This window comes from Triticum dicoccoides, chromosome 5A, assembly GCF_002162155.2.
Source record: "Triticum dicoccoides isolate Atlit2015 ecotype Zavitan chromosome 5A, WEW_v2.0, whole genome shotgun sequence".
Lineage (NCBI taxonomy): Eukaryota > Viridiplantae > Streptophyta > Magnoliopsida > Poales > Poaceae > Triticum > Triticum dicoccoides.
The window spans coordinates 339,893,041-339,914,496 of NC_041388.1; the positions used below are offsets into that span (position 1 = coordinate 339,893,041).

At 45.5% G+C, this 21,456-nt stretch overlaps 1 protein-coding gene across 1 annotated transcript; it reads right to left on the minus strand.

The window, feature by feature from the left end:
* Window positions 1-11,101: 11,101 nt before the first annotated feature.
* Window positions 11,102-21,202, minus strand: LOC119301382 (aminopeptidase M1-C-like). Its single transcript, XM_037578346.1, has 20 exons — window positions 20,989-21,202; window positions 18,713-18,967; window positions 18,479-18,624; window positions 18,008-18,110; window positions 17,702-17,888; window positions 17,514-17,607; window positions 17,218-17,371; window positions 16,901-17,005; window positions 16,696-16,812; window positions 16,163-16,276; window positions 15,217-15,399; window positions 13,504-13,783; window positions 13,309-13,430; window positions 13,123-13,220; window positions 12,694-12,871; window positions 12,505-12,619; window positions 12,353-12,420; window positions 12,157-12,234; window positions 11,601-11,675; window positions 11,102-11,489 (listed from the first exon to the last, which is right to left on the minus strand). Exons 1-20 carry the CDS (start codon window positions 21,100-21,102, stop codon window positions 11,307-11,309), a joined length of 2,769 nt encoding a protein of 922 aa, XP_037434243.1. The 5' UTR covers window positions 21,103-21,202; the 3' UTR covers window positions 11,102-11,306.
* Window positions 21,203-21,456: the final 254 nt, after the last annotated feature.

Below are 21,456 nucleotides of genomic sequence, written 5' to 3' on the forward strand. Positions count from 1 at the left end.
AAAGCTCTCGGTCCGTCTAACGTGACGGAGCTGGTCGGCTAGTGACGCCGAAGTCTCCGGAGTAGGTTGATGAAGAGATGGTGAAGCCCCCGGTCCAGCCGACATGTCGGAGTGGGTCGGCGTGATGGACACCAGCTTGAAGAAGCAATAGTGCAGCCCTGCCGATGCAGGTCGTGACATGGTCGATGCCAGCTTGATGAAGTGACCGTGCGGCGATGCCGGTATGCCCGCTCCGTGTAATCCGTGGGGCGGCGAAGTTGGTGATGATTTATCCTTCGCGATGCCGGACTCTTGTTCGGCTTGCCGAGATGATGATCCGAAGAAGTTGAGCTCGGTTCAACAAAGTGACGACGTGTCTAGCGCGGGTCGGCAACCTTGGAGCAATATTGCCGGACTGGTTTGACACCAGCATGATGATCAAGATGACCTCAGGGGAGGCTTAAAAATTTACGGGCACGTGTTTAAAATTAACGCACAATACCCTAGAAGAGAATTCCTCTAAAAAGGTTGTCACATATCACGTTCATAAAGAAACATAATTTCGGGTCGGATCCGTATTCGCGCAGAAAACGGATCCGAAAATTGGTCTACTCATCGGAAGGTTCCCCGAGTTTGAACCGTCGGATGGAGCTGAAATTTGGAGGGGTGGTAGATATGGGAATTCCGCACAAGATGAACGGTTGGATCTTCCAAAGGACCTCCGAGCTAGGCTCTGGAGACCACGCCCTAAACTCGTCCAGATTCTCGTCCAGATTTGACAGGGCTCCGGTATATCGCAGATTGCCAGAGATTCCTCCATCGGAACTCGACGAAATTTTCCAGGGTTGTTGTAGACTCAATTCCACTGAAGCAATCGTTAAAACGACACTTGAGGAGGCGGTGGCGGCGGACACAAGTTCGCTGTCCAGAAAAACAGCACGGTCGCCCAAGGGCAATGTTGATGTTGAGCCCCCGGGCTCCCTGGATGATTCCTCCATGATCTTTATAGAGATCGGAGTTGATGTTGATGAAGGCGCTCATCTGAACATGATGATCGAAGGTAGGGCACAGTCCTTGGTCGAGCCAAGGTGACCAGTCGAGCCGGTGACGAAGATGCCGAAGTCGCAGTTGATCTGCAAGCGAGTCATCGACCTTTTGTCGAACACACAACGGAACTCTCAATGAAAGCACCAATGTCGGTGTCAAAACCGGCGGATCTCGGGTAGGGGGTCCCGAACTGTGCATCTAAGGCGGATGGTAACAGGAGGCAGGGGACACGATGTTTTACCCATGTTCGGGCCCTCTTGATGGAGGTAAAACCCTACTTCCTGCTTGATTTATTCTTGATGATATGAGTATTACAAGAGTTGATCTACCACGAGATCAGAGAGGCTAAACCCTAGAAGCTAGCCTATGGTATGATTGTTGTATATGTTCTATCGACTAGCCTAGTCTCAGTTTATATAATGCACCAGAGGCCTAGGATAACAAGAGTCCTAGCCGAATATGCCGGTGGGGAGGAGTCCTTGTCTTGATCACCAAGTCTTGTGGAATCTTCCATGTATGCGGCAGCTGTCTGAACTGGCCCATGAGTATAGGGCCATGGGGGTCCTCGGCCCAATCTAACAGATCGGGAGACGACGTGGTGAGTACCCCCTAGTCCAGAACACCGTCAGGAGTGCTGGATGATTCAAGTACAAGTTCCAGGAAGGACGTTCTGGCCAACCTCTAAACCCATAGAATTTTCTTTCAAAGCACCCACCTGGAGTCTAGGAAAGAGCATGGCAGCCCACATTACCATGGGATGCATTGGAGAAGTCTACAACAGGGAACTTAAGGACAGTATCTACCAGATATGTGGGCGCCGAGACGAGCAATGGGAAGTAATCAGCACCAAGAAGGATAGATCCATTGCAGCTTTCATCCAGGAGTTAAACCAGCACATTCGACGTCAGGAGAACCAGATGTGCACGGATATGATGGACTTGAAGAAGGCGAAGACTAGAATCATCGAACTGGAGGAAGAACTCAAGTTCACACGCGATGGATATGAGGAGGAAATCAAGACACTACTAGAGAAGAATGACGACCTAGTTAAGAAGATCGGAGTGTTCATGGGAGGACCAGCACCGGGAGAAGAAGACGACGATCCCACTTGCCCAGACAACTACATCATCATCAACGACACCGACTCCGACCCTAGTGAAGATGACTTTGAAGACGAAGCTGGAGCAGATATCATGGAGTCTTCCACCGATCAAAATTTCTAGATGACCATCAAATGATTAGTAGTATTCCCCCATGTATTTAGTAGTAGTTGAGCACTTTTGCGATAGTTCTAGACCCTTTGTATGCCCTTGCTTGATTTGATTGAGTGAAATGTTTGTGTTTGTCTCATGTGCATATGGGTAGTGCTTTCTCATTAGACCCCTTTTCTATTCTGATCTCTTCCATCTAAACCCATTAGATGCCTCCGAGACGTGACACCAGTTTTGCTTTCCCACCGGAGCTCACCCAGTTGATCTAGCAGCAGAATACTTTGATGCAATTGCTAGTTCAGAACCAGGGCAACAACAACAACAACCCGACACCAGTGGACAACCTAGCCCGTTTTCTAAGGTTACAGCCGCTGGTGTTTTCCAGTAGCACCGAGTCTATAGTTGCTGATGATTGGCTACGCCGTATTGGAAGGGAGTTGACCACCGCTGGTTGCACAGATGTTGAAAGAGTGCGCTTTGTCGCACACCAATTGGATGGACCTGCAGCCTCATGGTGGGATAATTACACAGCCACCTTTACTATAGCCAATATCACTTGGGACCAGTTTCAGCAAGCTTCCCGCATAGCCCATGTCTCAACTAGAGCTATGCAAATAAAGAAGCGAGAGTTCCGCAACCTACGCCAGGGGAACTGTACTGTGGCTCAGTACGTGGATGATTTTAGCAAATTATCACGCTATGCCCCTGATGATGTGGCCACAGATGCCGCGAAGCAGGAGAAGTTTATGGAAGGGCTGAATGATGAGATGAGCATGCAGTTGATGGTAGCAACCTTTAACAACTGCCATGAGTTGGTAGATAAGGCTCTTATGATTGAAGGGAAGCAGCAGCAGATTGAGAGCCGCAAGAGGAAGTATGGACAAGGGAAGTATAACTCAGGAGCTCAGCAAAAGCCTCGCCTAACCCCGAACTTGGGAGGACTTGTTCATAACCATGGAGGTCACAACCACACTCGAGGAGGATCGCATAACCACAATGGTTCTAAGAATGGGAATGGGAACGGAGCCAACAATAATCAAAACCACCCCAATCCAGCCACACCCGCAAAAAGGGACTTAAGTCACGTTACTTGTTTCAAGTGCGGGAAGACTGGACACTACGCCATGGAGTGCCCTGAATGAAAGAATGGAAACGGAAATGGGAGTGCTGGGAAGAAGCCCAATCCATTCAATAAAGGACAAGTGAACCACGTTAACATGGAGGAGGTTGAAGAGCAGCCGGACGCGGTAATAGGTAAGTTTTTGGTTAAGTCATTTACCGCTCTTGTTCTTTTCGATACTGGTGCATCGCATTCATACATATCAAGGGGATTCGTGGATAAGTTTAAACTACCAACCCAAACCCTTAGGACCCCTCTGTTAGTAAGCTCACCTGGAGCAGAATACATGGCCAGCCGATGGTGCAACCAGATACCCCTAACCATTGGCACCCATGTCTTTCCGTCCGACCTAATTATCTTGGAGTCCCAAGGATTGGATGTAATATTAGGTATGGACTGGATGTCAAAGTATGGAGGAAGCATTGACTGTGCTAGTAAATCAATTTATCTCACCACCCGGAGGGAAAAAGGATTAAGTATGTATCTAGGCATGTGCCTAGGAGGAGCCAAGTGAATACCCTCACGGGAGTTGTTCAGGAGGAAGTGCCTGTAGTGAAGGATTATCCGGATGTTTTCCAGAGGAGTTACCAGGCATGCCACCGGATAGAGACATTGAGTTTCTAATAGAGCTATTGCCAGGTACAGGGCCAATATCCAAGAGACCCTATCGGATGCCCGCAAATGATCTGGAGGAAATCAAGAAACAGATCAAGGAGTTGTTGGAGAAAGGATACATTCGAAGAAGTTCATCACCTTGGGGAGCCCCTGTGCTTTTGGTTGAGAAGAAGGATAAATCCCTAAGGATGGTTGTTGATTATTGAGCCTTGAATGAAGTAACGATTAAGAACAAGTACCCACTGCCGATGATCAATGATCTGTTCGATCAGTTACAAGGAGCTAAGGTATTTTAAAGATCGAATTGCGATCGGGGTACCATCAGTTGAAGATACGAGAGAAGGATATACCAAAGACAGAGTTCACAATGCGGTATGGATTATACGAGTACACGGTCATGTCATTTGGACTGACTAATGCCCCTGCTTATTTCATGAGCATGATGAACAAGGTGTTCATCGAGTATTTGGACAAGTTTGTGGTGGTGTTTATTGATGATATTATGGTATACTCGAAGGACGAGGAGGAGCACAAGGAACATTTGCGCTTAGTTCTCGAGAAACTCAGGGAACACCAGTTGTATGCTAAATTTAGCAAATGCGAGTTTTGGTTGAAGGAAGTCAGGTTCCTTGGACATGTTATATCAGGAGAAGGTATAGCAGTAGACCCCAGCAAAGTTCAGTCAGTCACTGAATGGTTAGCACCCACTTCAGTTAGCGAGATCCGCAGTTTCCTTGGACTCGCAGGGTACTATCAGAGATTCATTGAGAACTTTTCCAAGATTGCGAAGCCAATGACTGAACTATTGAAGAAGGATACTAAGTTTAAATGGACAGACGATTGCGAGGCAAGTTTCCAGGAGTTGAAGAAACGTTTAACTACAGCGCCAGTGCTAACACTGCCAGATATACATAAGGAGTTCCAAGTGTATTGCGATGCCTCTCGCTTAGGACTTGGATGTGTGCTTATGCAAGACGGAAGAGTTGTTTCTTATGCCTCATGACAACTAAAACCTCATGAGTTGGACTATGTCACGCATGATTTGGAGTTAGCATCCGTAGTGCATGCATTGAAGACCTGGAGACATTATCTCATAGGAAACCGTTGTGATGTGTACACAGATCATAAGAGTTTGAAGTACATTTTCACTTAGAAGGAACTGAACCTTAGACAGAGGAGATGGTTAGAGCTTATAAAGGATTATGACATGAAGCTACACCATCATCCAGGAAAGGCCAATGTCGTATAAGACGCTTTGAGCCAGAAGAGTTATGCTAATATCCTTGAAAGTAAGGGACTACCGAAGGAGTTAGCAAAGGACATCATGGAACTACGGTTAGAGATAGTTCCTAGAGGATTCGTTGCAACAGTGGAGGTCCAGTCGAGGTTGCTGGACAAGATTCGGGAAGCTCAAAAGGATGACAAGGAGATTGCCGAGATAAAGGAGAAGATGAGCAAAGGAAAGGCCAAAGGTTTTCGTGAGGATGAGCACGATACCTTATGGTTTGAGGACCGAGTTTATGTGCCCAATAACCCAGAGATCAGGAAGTTAATACTTCAGGAGGCTCATGACTCACCATACTCGATACACCCCAGAAACACCAAGATGTATCTGGATTTGAAGGAACATTTCTGGTGGACTGGTATGAAGAAGGATATTGCTGAGTACGTAGCTGTATGTGATGTATGTCAGAGAGTGAAAGCAGAGCATCAGAAGCCAGCAGGACTGTTACAGCCTATGCCGATACCTGAATGGAAGTGGGATAAACTGGGCATGGACTTTATCACCGGATTGCCCAGGAACAAAGCAGGATATGATTCTATATGTGTAGTAGTTGATCGCTTGACCAAAGTGGCTCACTTCATCCCAGGGAAAACCACTTATACCAATGCAAAGTTGGCCAAGATATACATGTCACGGATCGTATGTCTGCATGGAGTCTCGAGGACCATCGTATCAGATAGAGGAACACAATTTACTTCAAAGTTTTGGCATCGGTTATACCAGACTTTGGGAACGAGATTGGAGTTCAGTACAGCATTTCACCCACAGACAGATGGGCAGACCGAGAGAGTCAACCAAATTCTGGAGGACATGTTGAGAGCCTGTGCGCTAGATTATGGATCTAGTTGGGATGACAATTTGCCTTACGCGGAGTTCTCATATAACAATAGCTACCAAGCCAGTTTGAAGATGGCACCGTTTGAAGTCCTATATGGACGAAGGTGCAGAACACCGTTGATGTGGGATGAGGTAGGAGACCGACAATTGTTTGGACCAGACTTGATTAAGGAGTCTGAGGAGAAGGTTAAATTGATTCGCGATAGACTGAAGATTGCTCAGTCTAGGCAGAAGAGTTATGCAGACTCAAAACGCAAGGAGGTAATTTACGAAACTGGAGATAGAGCATATCTGCGAGTATCGAAATGTTTTGGAGTTAAGGGAAAGTTAGCTCCGAGATTTGTAGGACCATATCGTGTTTTGGAACGGATGGGAGAAGTTGCCTACAAGTTGGAATTATCCGAGGGATTGTCAGGAGTTCATGATGTGTTCCACATTTCACAGTTGAAGAAGTGTCATGCTGAGATGGCCAATATACCGTTAAGGGATACAGTACCCTTGGAGGCGATTCAGTTGGACAGTGATTTGACTTACGAAGAGAAGCCAGTTAAGATTCTTGAGTTTGCCAGTAGAGTCACTCGCAGTAAGGTTACCAAGTTTTGCAAAGTTCAGTGGAGCCACCATACTGAGGATGAAGCCACCTGGGAATGAGAGGATAATCTCCGCAAAGACCACCCGCGCCTATTTTCTAGCCAACCCGGATCTCGAGGGCGAGATTCATCTTAAGGGGGTAGGTTTGTAACATCCCAAAATTTCAATTTGGAATGTTATACATAGGTCATCCATGCATATCATATTTTATTGCATTTCCGTTCCGCAATCCTCGAAATCCTAAGCAACTCAAGGACCCTCGGAGAGAGTTGGGGATTTCCCGGTTTTCATATTTGATTTTTATCAAATAATGAAACGGGGATTTTTTATTTTAATATTTTTTTCTCTCCGAAAAATATTCCATATTAAAATTAAATGAGAGGAGATAATATGATTTCTCCACAATAATTGAAATATTGGAGGAAAAATATTAAAATCATTTGTTGGATTTATTTGATTTTATTCGGACTTTATTTGCATTAGAAAAATTGCACGTTTTCAAAATTGCATTTTAGGGCCAAGAAAATGTTCATCTCGTTCTAAATATTTTATTTAGACTGTGAAAATTTATTTTGGCATTTTTTAGATTTTTTATTTATTTTTCTAGGATTTTATTTCTGTCGGCGTTATTATTTAAAAAAAAGTTTCCGCGCCCGACTGGGCCTAAGGCCCAGCCGAGCCAGGCCGCCGTCGCCTCCTGCGCGTGCGCGCCTTGCCCCCTCCTCCAAGTCACCGGCCCCGCCCCTTTATATACCCCCCCTGAGCCCCAACACCACACCACCGCAGCCGCCGCCAACCCCGCCGCCCGCAGCCGCCGCCGCCCGCGCTTGCCGCCGTCGCCCCGTAGCCACCGTCCCGCAGCCCCCGCCTCGTCGGAGGTACCGCGCCGGAATTCAAGCCGCTGGTTTTTTTTTTGAACCGTTCGCTTTTTTTAGAAAACCCTAGATTCGTTTTTTCCGGATCGCCGGTTTTTCTCGGTTCTTCTAGTGAGCGGACGTTCATCCATACGTTCGTTTAATGAACGGTTCTTCGTCCATTAGTTACAGCAAACGAACGCTCGTTCGTTAGTCTGTTCGTCAGTTTTCTTTTATCGGATTTATCTGCGATTATTCTCGATCGCGATTTCTGATCCGATCTTAGTTTCTGTTTATCTTTTCGCTCGTTAGTCGGAATCAGGCGATTCAAGTGCCTAGATCTTCGTCTCGAGATCCTCTTTCTGTTTAATCAACTTGAACAAGCTTTTGCTACTATAAAATTTGACCTAGGTTCAGATTAGTAAACGGATCTTGTTTCTTTCGCCATTTGAGTTTCCTTGCTCCGTTTGATTTGATTCTTTTTGCTAACCGGAGTTCTTAAGTTGAACTTTCCGGTCAACCTATTTTATTTGAGTTTTGCTTGCGCATCTTTCCTTGTTGCTTATGTATGTTATTGTTTGTTTGCGATAGAACACCCGGAGTGTGAAGCGTGCTACTACAAGTCCCTAGGTTTCGCAGATCGTCAGCAAGGCAAGTAACACATTGATCATACTCTTCTCATACCCAGTTTTTATGCATTAGTTCCACCCCTCAAACATTGCATGATTAGGATGTCATTAACATGTGGGTTGGGAAGTAGTTGTTGAGGTAGAACCTATTGCCCTGTTATATTCAAACCCTGGGGAGTTACTTCTACGGTTGCTTATATTACTATACTATGCTATGCTCGTAGACGTGGTTTGAGTTTGAGTGAAATCCATGACAGATGTGAGTTTGTTAATTAATGGTTCAACTTAAGTGGCAACTTAAATCAAACATCTGGGTGGATTGAGGCACCTGGGGAACCCATAGAGCTTTCCACCAACCAAATATGCATGTAGTGATAGTATTATTATGTTCTTACTCTATTGTGTTACCTTGCCAGCATATTCCATGTGCTGACCCATTTTCGGGCTGCAACGTATTATGTTGCAGACTTTTCAGATGAAGAGTAAGGTTCGTTAGGTCGTTGTCGTGCAGCTCAGCTATGCTGTTGGAGTTGATGGACTCACTTTATATTCCAAGCCTTCCGCTGCTATCGCATTAGATGGCCTTAAGCCATATTACTGTAATAAGTTCTCTCTTGAGACATTCGATGTAATAAGTGTGTGATTGCTACTCTGTTATAAATCCTTAGAGTACTGTGTGTGTCAGCATTACCGATCCAGGGATGACACTGAAGCACAGAGACTTAACCATCTGAGGTCGGGTCGCTACAGCGGCGATGTTCGTCCGGAGTAGGTAGAGCTTGACGGCGCTGCTCGTCATCAACGCCGACCACCGTACCTCGGTCTTCTCTTCACGTAGGGCGGCCCGGGCCTGTGCGTCGGCGAGGCAATGCTCGATGGACTCCTGCATGCACGCGGTAGCCGAGTCGGCGTGTTTCCCCTTCTTGGCCCCCTTGTTGCCCTCGGGGCGCCCTTCGCCCGTGCCCGGCATCGGCGTGTCCGGCTTGTAGGTCTCCTTGGCCTTGGCGAGGGTGCGCCAGACATACGCCCACTTGTCGCACTTCTCGATCTGTTTGAAGACGTGGAGGTTTTTGAAATCTTGGTCGTTGCTGTCCTACCGGAACATGCCGAACATCCGCACAAGCTGCGCCGAGGGACTACCAGTGAGCGGCGTGCACCCGGCAAAATGGAAAAGGAGAGGCCGGCGATCCATACCTGATCCTCGACGCTGGTGCCGCTCTCCGGACGAGCCGCGATCTCCTCGACGATCCCATGCCATTTGTTACACGCCGATTGAATGAGCCCCCAATGGTTCGCCATTGCCTTCGCCCCGCGCTGCATGTACACGCCTTTGAAGTAGGGGTCGACGAGTTTGCGCTCGTCGAACTCGGCCTTGATGCGGTCCCAATACATGTCGATACTCTGGTTCGTGCCGGTGATCGGGTCGAGGCAGATGACTTTCCACGCTTCGGCGAGGCACTCATCCTCCTTGGACGCCCACTTGATGCGCAGCTCGCCGGTCCTGGTCGCCCCCTTCCTCTTCTTCCGTTTCCTCGCCGGAGCAGGCGCCGGTTCCTCCACCTCCTCCTCATCCTCATCCTCCTCCGGCTCCGGCTCGTCCTCGCCGTACTCAAGCTCGCCGTCCATGTCGCCGTTGAGGTCCACTGTGTCATCCTGGGTAGTAAAGCCGGGGGACGCGGCGGCGGCGGCCGAGCCTGCCGTGATGATGTCGTCCATGTCGGCTTCGGTCGCGTCGGTGTCGCTGAGATGTGACGTGGAGGCTTGGGAGAAGGGCAGTGCGCCACGGTGGAGAGGGGTGTCGGGGAGGATGCATATGCCGGCGGGGAGTAGTTGTACGGGGGGTACTGCACGCCGACGAAGGCAGGCGAGGGCGTGCGCTATGCCGGGTGACCATGGGGGAAGGTGATGTGGGGTTGAACCCGCCATGCGCGTCACCATCGGCGTAGCCCGGTGACGACGTGCAGCCCCAGGGTTGCGGCGACGACGAGAAGCCGGCCGTGGCCGCCGGCGGGTTCATCATCCTCACGCGAGCCGCCTCTTGTTCGGCCGACCGCTCCACCTGTTCCGCAGCCGCCATAGCCACGAGCCACGCCGCGCTGTCCCGGGCCTTCTTGGCGTTGGCCCTATTCCGCTGGTCGGTGGTGACAGCCTCCCGGCGCTGAACTTCAGCCCTCCAGTCGGCGTTGGACATGCCCGGAGGCTTGGAGGGCGGCACCCTCGGCTTCCTCTGCTTCGGCTGGGCTACGGCGGTGGTCGCAGCCGTCGCGGCATGGGGCGTCCTTCGGCGGCATGACGACCGACTGGGAGGGAAGGAGGAGGAAGATTGGCGGGAGGAGTGGAGAGAATGGGAGGGAAGCCGGGGGGAAGCGGGAAGATTCGGCGGGAAAAGGCCCTCCTCTCGCCGACGGAGCGGCCCCACGCCCCTTTTCGCTTGTGCCGGCGCCCCCAGGCGCCCCCAGCGCGCCGGATTCGGCTCGGGTGCGCCGGCTGTTATTTCGTCCCAACCCGGCGGAAAACTGACTCCTGGGGGCGCGATTGGGCTGATTTCCGCCCGCCGGTGCTGAAAATTCGCCTGGGAAGGACCTGTTGGGGGCGCGGCTGGAGATGCTCTTACTACCCAGCTACCACCCACGTGAAATCTCCGCCCATCAGTACCACCCACGTGAAGTCAACTCATACATTTAGTTTACCAAAAAAAAGATACATCAAGGAGGCTTGTTCTAATGACACTGAGATTCGAGCTTTTCCAAAATTTTCTTTATTTTGCCTGAATTTCCTTTGAATGGATATATGCTACTCCCTCTGTTCACTTTTATAAGGCTTTGTAGATGTTTTAGACACAGTGCAAAACAGCTCAATTTCACTTGTCTGAAACGACTTATAAAAGTGAACCGAGGGAGTACCTAGTTTCGCCTTGACATTCTCATTCTTCATACAACCCGTTTGCACCACATGCATTCATAACAATCAATGATTTGGCTACAAACTGGCATCAGCTGACTCACTACCACCACCACTACAGATGTACAACCAAATACCATCTCAAGCCACAAATGCATTCTTCACCACACATGACAAGGCACAAATGCATTCTTATTGCCAACAACAACTGTAACCTAGCACTCTAGCTGCAGCACGTCAGGGCTTGGCCAGGAGCTCACGCACCGTCTGTGAAAGCCCGGGCTCACTCCTGATGCCCTCGGCCCATCTCGCGCTGATCCGCACGTTTTCAAGGCTCTGCTTCAGCGTCCTCTCAAATCCGGGCTTTGTGCGCGTTACAAAGAACTTGGAGATCTCTGCCGCCTTCTCGTTGGAGGTGAACTGACAAGAAACAAGGAAGTCCACATTAGCATGGCCTCATGGAAATAATACCTGCAAAAGCGGGGAATATGGATCACGGGAATGGGGCAATAGAACTGTGATTAAATGTACCAATGGAACAATGGTTTTAACAAAATTCGTAACCAAGCTCCCGGCAAATGTCTTTGAGATGCGCTCCCAGTTTTCCTGCAGACAGACAGAACGGGACAAATGTTAGCACCATGTTTTCAAATGTTTCAGTCTGCTAACACTAAGTATGAACCATCAGTCATCTCCTAAGGTGTCATATGAAGGAACTACAAAAAATAGATGGTTGGGTGCTGCCTCAAATTCACTCTAGTTAAAATACATTTACAAGGGAAATCCATTTAAAGAGATCGGGATACCGAAATAAATTCACAAATATGGTTCAGCTGTGTGCAAATATGCCACTTGACTTGAGTTCTTGTTGACAAATACAGAAGAACCCTGGGTCCTCTTTGTAATGCAGAAATATCAATGAAGTTGGTAGAAAAAGAAACATCTCATGGATGGATATTCAAATTTGTTTAGAATACCTACAAGAATCTGATGTTCCAGACAGGTCCCAGAAATAACGATTTTTACGCATCAACAACACGTCAACACACATAGATAAAAGGGTCCTCATTGTTAAAAGAGATTGTACCTTCAACCAGTTCCAGGAAATTTCACGTGCCTCTGGTTGAATACCTCTAAGGAGAATATATGCATCTTGATTGCGAACCTGACAAGCAAGAGAGGCATATGAGACCTGGGTACAGCTTGCCCTTGACACACAAGTAAGCTCATAGAAACCTTCGACTATAATTGTGGAAGAAAGTAACGATATTTGCATTATTTACCTCGCTAGTGAAAATTAAATTCAGTGATTCAAGGACGATACCCTTGTCCCGGCAAGAAGATAATATGCCTTGAAACAATAAGAAATTGCTTTTAGAACAACCAAAAACATGGGCAAGCTTTGTTAGTTTAACATGGTCAAAGGGCTACACACCTAAGACTTGTAATCTTTCCTCCCCTTCAGCTGACTCCTTGTAGATTTTTCGGAGAGCATCATAACCGGATCTGTTTGAACTACTAACATTCTGCATCACAGCGAGGTATGCGGCCTGCAGAACAGCGGAAGTTACAAATGGAAGAAGTAATCATAGGTACCACGTGAAATGATAGCAAAAGGTAGGACCTTTCTAGTATCCGGAGGAAGAAGAGAAGTGCCGCGATCACGTGTGAAGATGTTAAAGCGCCTAACTCCTTCATTAATGGTCTTACCATGTCCAAGTTGGACAAGTGCAGTCAACAGCAGTGGTCTAAGCATTACATCCAGGTGGCTCTCACCCTTCTTGGGGTCCCAGCCTAACTTTCTGAAAGATAAGTGTCACATAGTCAAAAAGAAGAAACATAGGAAAATGTAGCAAATATACAGTAATGACGTGAAAGAATCATGCAATTGTCATGCATCGGCCACAAAAGAAGGAATGTTCAAGCAACATGAGAAGTTAGGAAGAAGATTAATGACATATTATGTTTCCTTTTCCTTTTTGTGAAACAAAAGAGATGATATATTGTAAGTGTAACACATTAAGAAACTCATAGCAGTTATGGTGAGGCATACTCTGCAGGTGACAAAAGAATCTTGATCAAAAGTTGCTTGACGTCACCAGCCAAGGCAGGAGTAGCATCAGCAGATATTTTAGCAATACTTGTGGTTACCTGCCAATCCAAAGTATAGATATAGGCGATCTATCTTCATGAACAATTGAACACGATAGAATCAACTGGACCTACAGGATTTACGTACAGTGTTTATGTGTGAAAGAACACTATAATCAGCTTCCCCACGATAACCGTAGAGTAAATGTAGCAACGACGCAAATGTTTGTTGTCGGGCAATAGAAAGCGCATATAAGTCATCCATGATGCCTGCAATGGTAATGTTATAATACCTGCCACAAAAATATTACAAGCAGATTCAACGGTCACATGTTGCGTTTACCAATTTTATCCATTAGTGAGAGCTTCTTGGTCTCCAATGCATTTTGAAGTGCAGCTGCAAGCTCATCGTCATATTTAACTCTGTAAAATCCAGTTCCATTTATATTCAACTTAGTCCAAAAGTTTCCGCCCTTCTTTCGGTCACCACATTGTGAACCAATGACCAGCTTATCACGTTTAAGTTTCAACAACTTTTTCTGTGTATCATATGCACCACAGCCTGAAGTTATAGGGACAATCCACATGCCAGAGCCAGAGGACCCATCTAACAAAAACTGGGCCTGCAACAAACAGAAATCATCAAGTTCGTGGAGAAAAATACTATACTCGGAGATCTATCAGTCAACGAGATCAAGTTTTTAACATTTTTATTTATTAGATTTTTCACTTTAACCAATATAAAATAAGAAACACTTTTGTGAGAACCCTCTCTTTGCCTTGGTCTAGTGGCTAAGGGTGATCTATTAACTCGTAGAGGGAAGTGGGCACAGCAATACATGAAATAATTGGCAAATAATTGTAAATAATCAACATATTTAAGAAAAGGAAGCCAGTCTGATCTAATACCATAATTTATCATTGTACATAAAATTATACATCGAGACTCACATTTGACAGGACAAATGTAATGATATTTCTTGAATTGTATGTCTGGATTTATTAAAAATAAACATCCTTTCAGAAAAATGAAAGAAAACTAAAGAAATTCAAAGATATATACCAAATTATCACTATTAAACATACAAGTACATTACTACAGAAAAAAACAAACTTCATGATTAAAATTTGATAATTAATTTATGCCTATTGCCTTATAATACTAACTTTATATGTAAGTCTGAATCTGACACTTCCATTTCAAGCTGTCATAAAATTTAACACTAAACATTGCTCTCAAATATTATTTGATCATTCAAATTAGCAATACATAACTGAAACTGCAGAAAACTGTGGTCTAGATCTTTTTGCAACCATCTGATTTGATCAATAGTCATGCAGGATGTGTATCCCTGGGCTGAGATGGGAACATGGGAAGTAATGTGCATTTAAACATGTCTCTCGTGATTTGTAGGGAAACGTCTGTGCCTATCTACCTTACCAAATTAATTGTAGGTTTCCTTATTAGCCTTATCTGCACTAGGGCCCAAAATAACCTTCAAACTTTCATCAACCAACGACTCAGATTTAAACCACCTCTTACCTCTAATGTGGTAAGATAGAGCACCCTAAAAGAGCTCCAACTTCAGAACAAGATCTAATTCAGTTCTTCTACGAGATTCATGTAAGTTGTTCTTGATACTGTTCACCATACCCCAGAATATATGATCAGATACTAGGGCTGCTGTGTAAATACGTGAATGCATCAAGTGACAGATCAATGGCCGTAGGGGCAGTAAAATATTTCCAGTTTTTGACATCATTGAGTACAGTATTCTCAGAGGACCAGTTATAACAGTCAGTTATACATTCACAAAATGGTATGGAACAAAAATCGAGGTTTGGTCAAGCTTTTGCCACAACCAGTTAGCAGATGATTTTCTTAAAGAAGAAACTCTAAATGGCATGCCACGACTAGAACTTAACTAAATAGCAAGGACATATTAACCAAACAAATGCATACTTGGTTAGTCGTGTGATGATGAATGCATGATAGATACGAAGGATGGTATGTAAGATAACCTATTACCTGCTCACCCGCAAAAAAAAATATTACCTGCTCAATCTCTATGTCATTCCCTTTAATTTTCGCATTAATAACAGGATAACCTTTTTGCTTCGTCCATGTAGTCATCAAATCCTTGACAGATTCACCAGTTTCCTTTTCAAGAACAGCCCAAAGGTCCTCGGTTTTAGCATTTGAGTATGCATATTTCTTCATATATGAAGCCATTGCTTTCTGAAAGAACACAGTTTCATATTTATAGCATATGAGAATACACTAGGAGAACGACGTGGAGTTAAAGAGTAGCAGGGGGAAATTATACAGAAAGGAGAGTGCAGCAATTCGTTTCACTAAATAATGTAATTAATTAAAAATTGACTTTTAACATAATAAGCTAGTGTGCAGTTTGATAGATTCATTATATGATCAAGAAAAGAGTCAACGATCACTAAATTTTACTCCTTTTTTTGTGAACAAGTAATGTTATCCTGTGAGCATGACACATGCTACAACAATATATAAGATGACCATCACACCTATATCGACAAATCTGTCTCTATATGCTAATTTATCAAACCATCCCCCTTAAATCATGCGATCGGTGAAGTACAAATGGTCACATGATGCTTGTATGCATTAAACAAGGGCAGGATAATCTATGAAGAAATGGTCATTTTGCTCCTAGAATATGTCTTCAGAGAACAATCTCTCCCTAAAACACTGCTGACCAAAAGCATGTTTACCAACTAGTATGATTCAAGAGCATACAGACATTTTATGCAATGGACAAGCCATGGAGTCGTCTAGTGTTTCCACTAGATGGAATAGCGGGGAAATGACATCAAAGTATCACTGTTTCCATAAAGAAGAAAATAAACTGGCTGAAAGTGATCTTGTATACTTTTAAGCTACATGACGAGAAAAAGAATGCGAAATCTAGGCAAGAAGAGTGAGTCGGTGACGAGTTTCTAGAGTTCAGGTAGAGGCAGTACTAGACCTGAAAACGCTCTGCGCCAAGATAACTTTGTAGCATGCGAATAACAGAAGCACCCTTGTCATAGCTAATAGCATCAAAAATCTGATCAACTTCACTGGCATGGTGTATTTCAACCTGAGCATCCAGGAAAAAGGATAGTGGAAAGTATAAAATGAATCACAAGTTAGAATTAGAGAAGTGAAAATGTTAATGCCATGAACTGAATCTCTGTTGATGCATTGACTGAAGTTGCTCCCCAAAGTAAGATGCCACTTGTCAGAGTAGAGATACTTAAGCATCAATTTTAATATTCCATAGAAATTTTATGAGTCAATCATGAATCGGCCAATAATGTGTTGGTAATAGCATATTGCGCACTATGCACTATCGTTACTTGAACATACCATTGTCAAAATTTACAATTTAAAATAGATTCTTGAACTTCTATGATAGTAGAGTGAATGACATTGACAACCATGGTTTTGGAGAATGTAGTCCACAACATATCCAACCACCGGAGCAGGCTATGGCACAGTAATAAACAATGAGATTACCTCAATAGGATGAGACGCCTCGAGTGAATCCAGCCTGAGAGCAGTGGTTGTGCGATCAAGAAACTGTGCCCAGATATTCCATTGTGGAAAAAAAGAATCTACTGCTAGATGGCTCATCTGGGAAAACAAAAGGCCTATTCATTCAGTATACATTGGTAACCTGATATCTCATTCTTTTAACTTTTGAGTGATCGAATTGATTTACCCATGTAGCAAATCCCTCATTTAACCACAAGTGAGTCCACCATTCCATGGTTACAAGATTGCCAAACCATTGATGAGCTAATTCGTGTGCCACAGTAATTGCAATCTAAACAAAATACATGCTGTGGTTAATATAAAAAGGGTTTACACATATAAAAGGTTTAATTACGAAAAATTGTTAGGAATTATTAGTGAATTATTGATGATCATGATATAGTGTAGCTTTTTTCCTAAACCGATTTATGTATAGTAACATCACACAGTTAGTTAAGAGGTGAACTGTAAACGATGAAAAGATAAGTGAGCTATGATACATACATTCTGTTTGCTGGATGCTGATGAAGACTTGTCATCGAAAAGCAAAGCTACTTCCCGGTAAGTGACCAATCCGTAGTTCTCCATGGCTCCAGGAGCAAAATCAGGGATAGCAACCATATCCAACTTGGGGAGTGGATAAGGAGTGGCAAAGTAACTGAACAATTGAGGAAAAGAGTTTTTTTGTTAATGTTACTGTTTCAGCAACAACCACGGCTTGACACAGTATTTCATTAACATCAATCATGCATATCCGTTAGAAACCAAAGTGTGGAAGCACGGCTAGATTGTGATCTTACTCTTTATAGAGATTCAACGACTTCACTCCAACATCTAGTGCAAACTTCCCTTGGTTACTCTTACCAATTTGAGTGTACACACGAACTCTCGTGCCTGAATAAAATTAAACAAACAAATAAAATAAAGGGAAAGAGAAAGGTCTCATGAACACTCTTTGAATGGATGATTTCAGAAACAGAGATGATACCTTTTGTTGTCATACCCTCTACATATTCAAACAAACCGACAACTATGGCCACTAAATAAGTTGACATACGTGGCGATTCCTGGTAACGCACAGTTTTGAGAGGACCAGCAAATGTTGCGTTAGCTACTGGCATGTTGGACAGTGCTACCAGCTCAGATGGAACTTCAAGTGTTAGCTTGAACTTAGCCTGGAAAATCAAAATGGCAAAACAAGGAATGTTATGAAATATATCTAACTTCACTGATGCTCTATGCGCACATATTTGAGGAACATAAAGTCATCCTTCCAGCTATCATATATAATCACCTTGAATGCGGGCTCATCCCAGCAGGGGAAGCACCGCCGCGCATCCACGGACTCAAACTGCGTCACCGCCATGTTTCTCTCTTTCCCCTTATACAGGTATTTACTGCAACCAAATGAAATCAGAAAAGCATAAATAGCAGGACAGGCATTCATACCAAAGTGCTCGATCAAACTCTTATTTCAGAAATAGATCATAACACTGTAATGCCTTCACAGTGAACTTCCAAACCACGTATCATCGAATTCGTAGCCAGTGCATTTTCGGGACTGGTCACTTGGTTGGTCGGTGAGTAACTAATCGGGAGTAGTAAAGAGAAACCATAGTTCAACTTTTCCCCTTTTTGTAATTTCCTGCTTAAAATTTCAACAAATCATGGCATGATTTCCTATATATAGATTATCACAAGTGCTGTGTTGATGTACGGTGCAAATACCAAGGGTGGTAGAGTCCAGAAAGAAGTCGTCGCATACCTCCTGTAGAAGCCTCTCATTTGGTCGTTGAGAATGCCGTTGAAGTCCATCTTGAGCACGCCCTCGCCGAGGGGCAGCTGCTTGGCAAACCCGAGCACCAACACACCGTCATCCTTGAAGAACACCACCTCCGTGGGCGCCAAAGCCTGCGAGAACCGTATCGGCGAAGGATGGTTAGAAGAGGGCGAGGAGGTCTCAACGAATTTCATATTTCTTCTCCTTCTTTCTCCTTACCTGGAAGCGGATGGAGGCGCGGTTGACGGAGAGGTCGAGCGCGTTGAGCACGAGGAAGCGGGTGGGCGCGGAGACGGCGACGGAGATGGCCACCGAGCCGGAGAAGGTGCAGGTGACCAGGTCGGGGCGGAGGAAGAGCTCGTAGCGGCGCGGCGCGGCGAAGCTCGGCAGCCGCGCTTTGCCCCGGAACTGCTCCGCCGAGCCGCCGGCCGCAGGCGGCGCGGACGCGCCGTGAGATGCCTTGAGATTCGCGCCCTACGTGCGCGTATATCCCGTTGTTGTTTAGCGCGAGGGAAGAGAAAAGACGAGAGAAGCGGAAAAAAAAAACAAGCTTTTACATTTTTCTTTTCTTATTACAAACTTGCACACTTTAAGGGACTTTCCGAAAATGGATTATCTCCTTTTTCAGTACCACTAAAATAGCGTACTCACTTTATACATCCAAATTTTGCTAAAAAAAACTTTATACATCCAAATGTGATTTTAAAGCAAAATATTAATCACGAATTTAATATATTGTATATCCATATCATATCTATATCTATGTGTACACCAATATAAAAGAACGCCAATAGCCAGCGCATGTTCGCTGGAAGGGAGTGACATTTTGTGAACCGCGTGACAATTTTTTATAATAACATGACAGTTTCTTCAAGAAATGCATTTTTCTTCTTAAAAACTGTCGCCATTTTATCTCAAGTCGCAACTGAAACTGTCAAGAAAATGCGTTTGTTTGCCAACCCCTCCCGAAGAACATTGGCCAGTTAGTTTTTTCGATATAAAAAGCTCAGTTAATCTCGGCCATCAAAAAATTGTCTCAATGGTCATCACTCAACATGTTTAGCATGAAATTAATATCATACTACCAAGTAGTAACAACCTTTATGAACAGTTGGCGGAGACAGACCGCAAGTCGCCCGGAAAAGTAGGATCGCACGAGGCGATCAAGGAGGCGACGAGGGATCCCTTGCGCGCCGCCGGTTCCCTCTCTCTCCGTCGGTCGCTTCGACGGCGGGAGGGAGGGGGAACCTCGGGTCTGTTCACTAGGTGGGTGTGTGGTAGGGTTAGGGGTGAGGGAGACGCTGTCGAGGCCGTTGCGGTGGTGTCGCGTCGGAATAAGTTTCTCTGGGCTCCGTTCACGGTCAGGCGAGGCTTTTGCCTTTGTCTAGGAGCCAACAGGGTTGGGGATCTCCGGATCTCGTCGAGGTCGCGGGCTATGGTGGCTAGAGGTCCATCGGCACTGGCCGTTTGGATCCTCAGATGGGCGATGGATGCAGGAAGATGAGGACCTTTCTTCTTCCTTGTTGGTATGATTTGTTGTTGTTGTTGTTGTTCTTCTTCTTGCTCTGCGCTGATGCTGGTGGGAGATCCTGCTTTGTCCGGACGGATGACCCGGCCGCGGTGCTGGACCGGTTGGATGACTCGAGTTCTCTTCCTTCCGGAAGGGACACTTTTCACGGTACTCAAAGCCAAAAATGGCGATGGCTGTTGCAGGTGTGTTGGATTGATGTCCATACCCTCTCAGCGCTGGTGTTAAGAAAGGAGGAGGCAGCATGGTGGCAATTATACCGTGGTCGAAGATGATGACCTATTTGCGACTGGTTGCAGATCCTTCTGTTGCAGGGGTCTTCTGTCAAGATTCAGGGATGATGACACAGGGCTCCGGAGATCTTCTTGTGTTATGGTTGCCTTAGGGTACTCTAGGTGTTCATGGTCCTTTGTGTTTGCGTTTCAGTGTGCTTGTAAGGGTCAACTACTTTGTACTGATTCGTGATTTGAATGAAAAAAATCTCAAAAAAAAACAACAACCTTTATGCTAATCACATTATTCAGGTGTAATTGACATCATATCCAATATAAGCGTGCAATTAAAATGTAATCGATATTCTATTGAATATAAACGTGTAATTAATACGCAATTGATATCCCTATCTATTATAAACATGTATTAATTCCCTTCCTAATATTGACGTGCAAGCATTTACTACCAGTTTGTTTAAATATGCATATTTTGTTTCAGTTACACCAATATGTAGCCGTTTCCATATATACATCTAGCCGTTTCAGTCCCAGACGGAGGCAATGGGATACAGATAGACTCCGGCTGGACCTACCTACCCGGCTACCCACCACGTGAAGTCTCCTCCTATCAGTTTCAACTAGCTCTCTCAAAAATGAAATACTACAGCACCATCCTGCAACGCATGCAGCAGATGCGGCGCATCACAAACAAACAGTCAATTTGTAATCTCGTGGGCAGGGGATCGATACAGCACCTCGCCGTGTGTCGCCGTCTTCATGCCGCCGCCGGCGGCCGCTGCTGCGACGACGAGGAGGAGCGCCACCACCACGGGCAGCACGGCGCCGGCGCCGACGCGGGGTGGAGCCATGGAAACAACGGACGACGCGCGCTCCCGTGCGCGCGCGCGCGCGTTGTCGATGGCAGGCAGCTGTGAGCGGGCCGGGAGCCTTCCTGCCGGCCTACCACTACTGAGCGAGCGAGCTAGTGAGCGAGCGAGCGAGGGGGTGGGGAGGAGCACTGGCGGCTGCCGCTGTATAAATATGGAGCGGAGGCAGCGGGGGGTATGGATGGAGCGGCCCCATCTTTGGTAACCCAATAAGTAGTACTAGTAGTAAATTCACAACCCAGAAGCAGATAATTATCAATCAATATCTTACATACTTGATAAGTATCAATCAATATCTAATACTATATCTGGTAACCCGATAAATCTCTTATACTA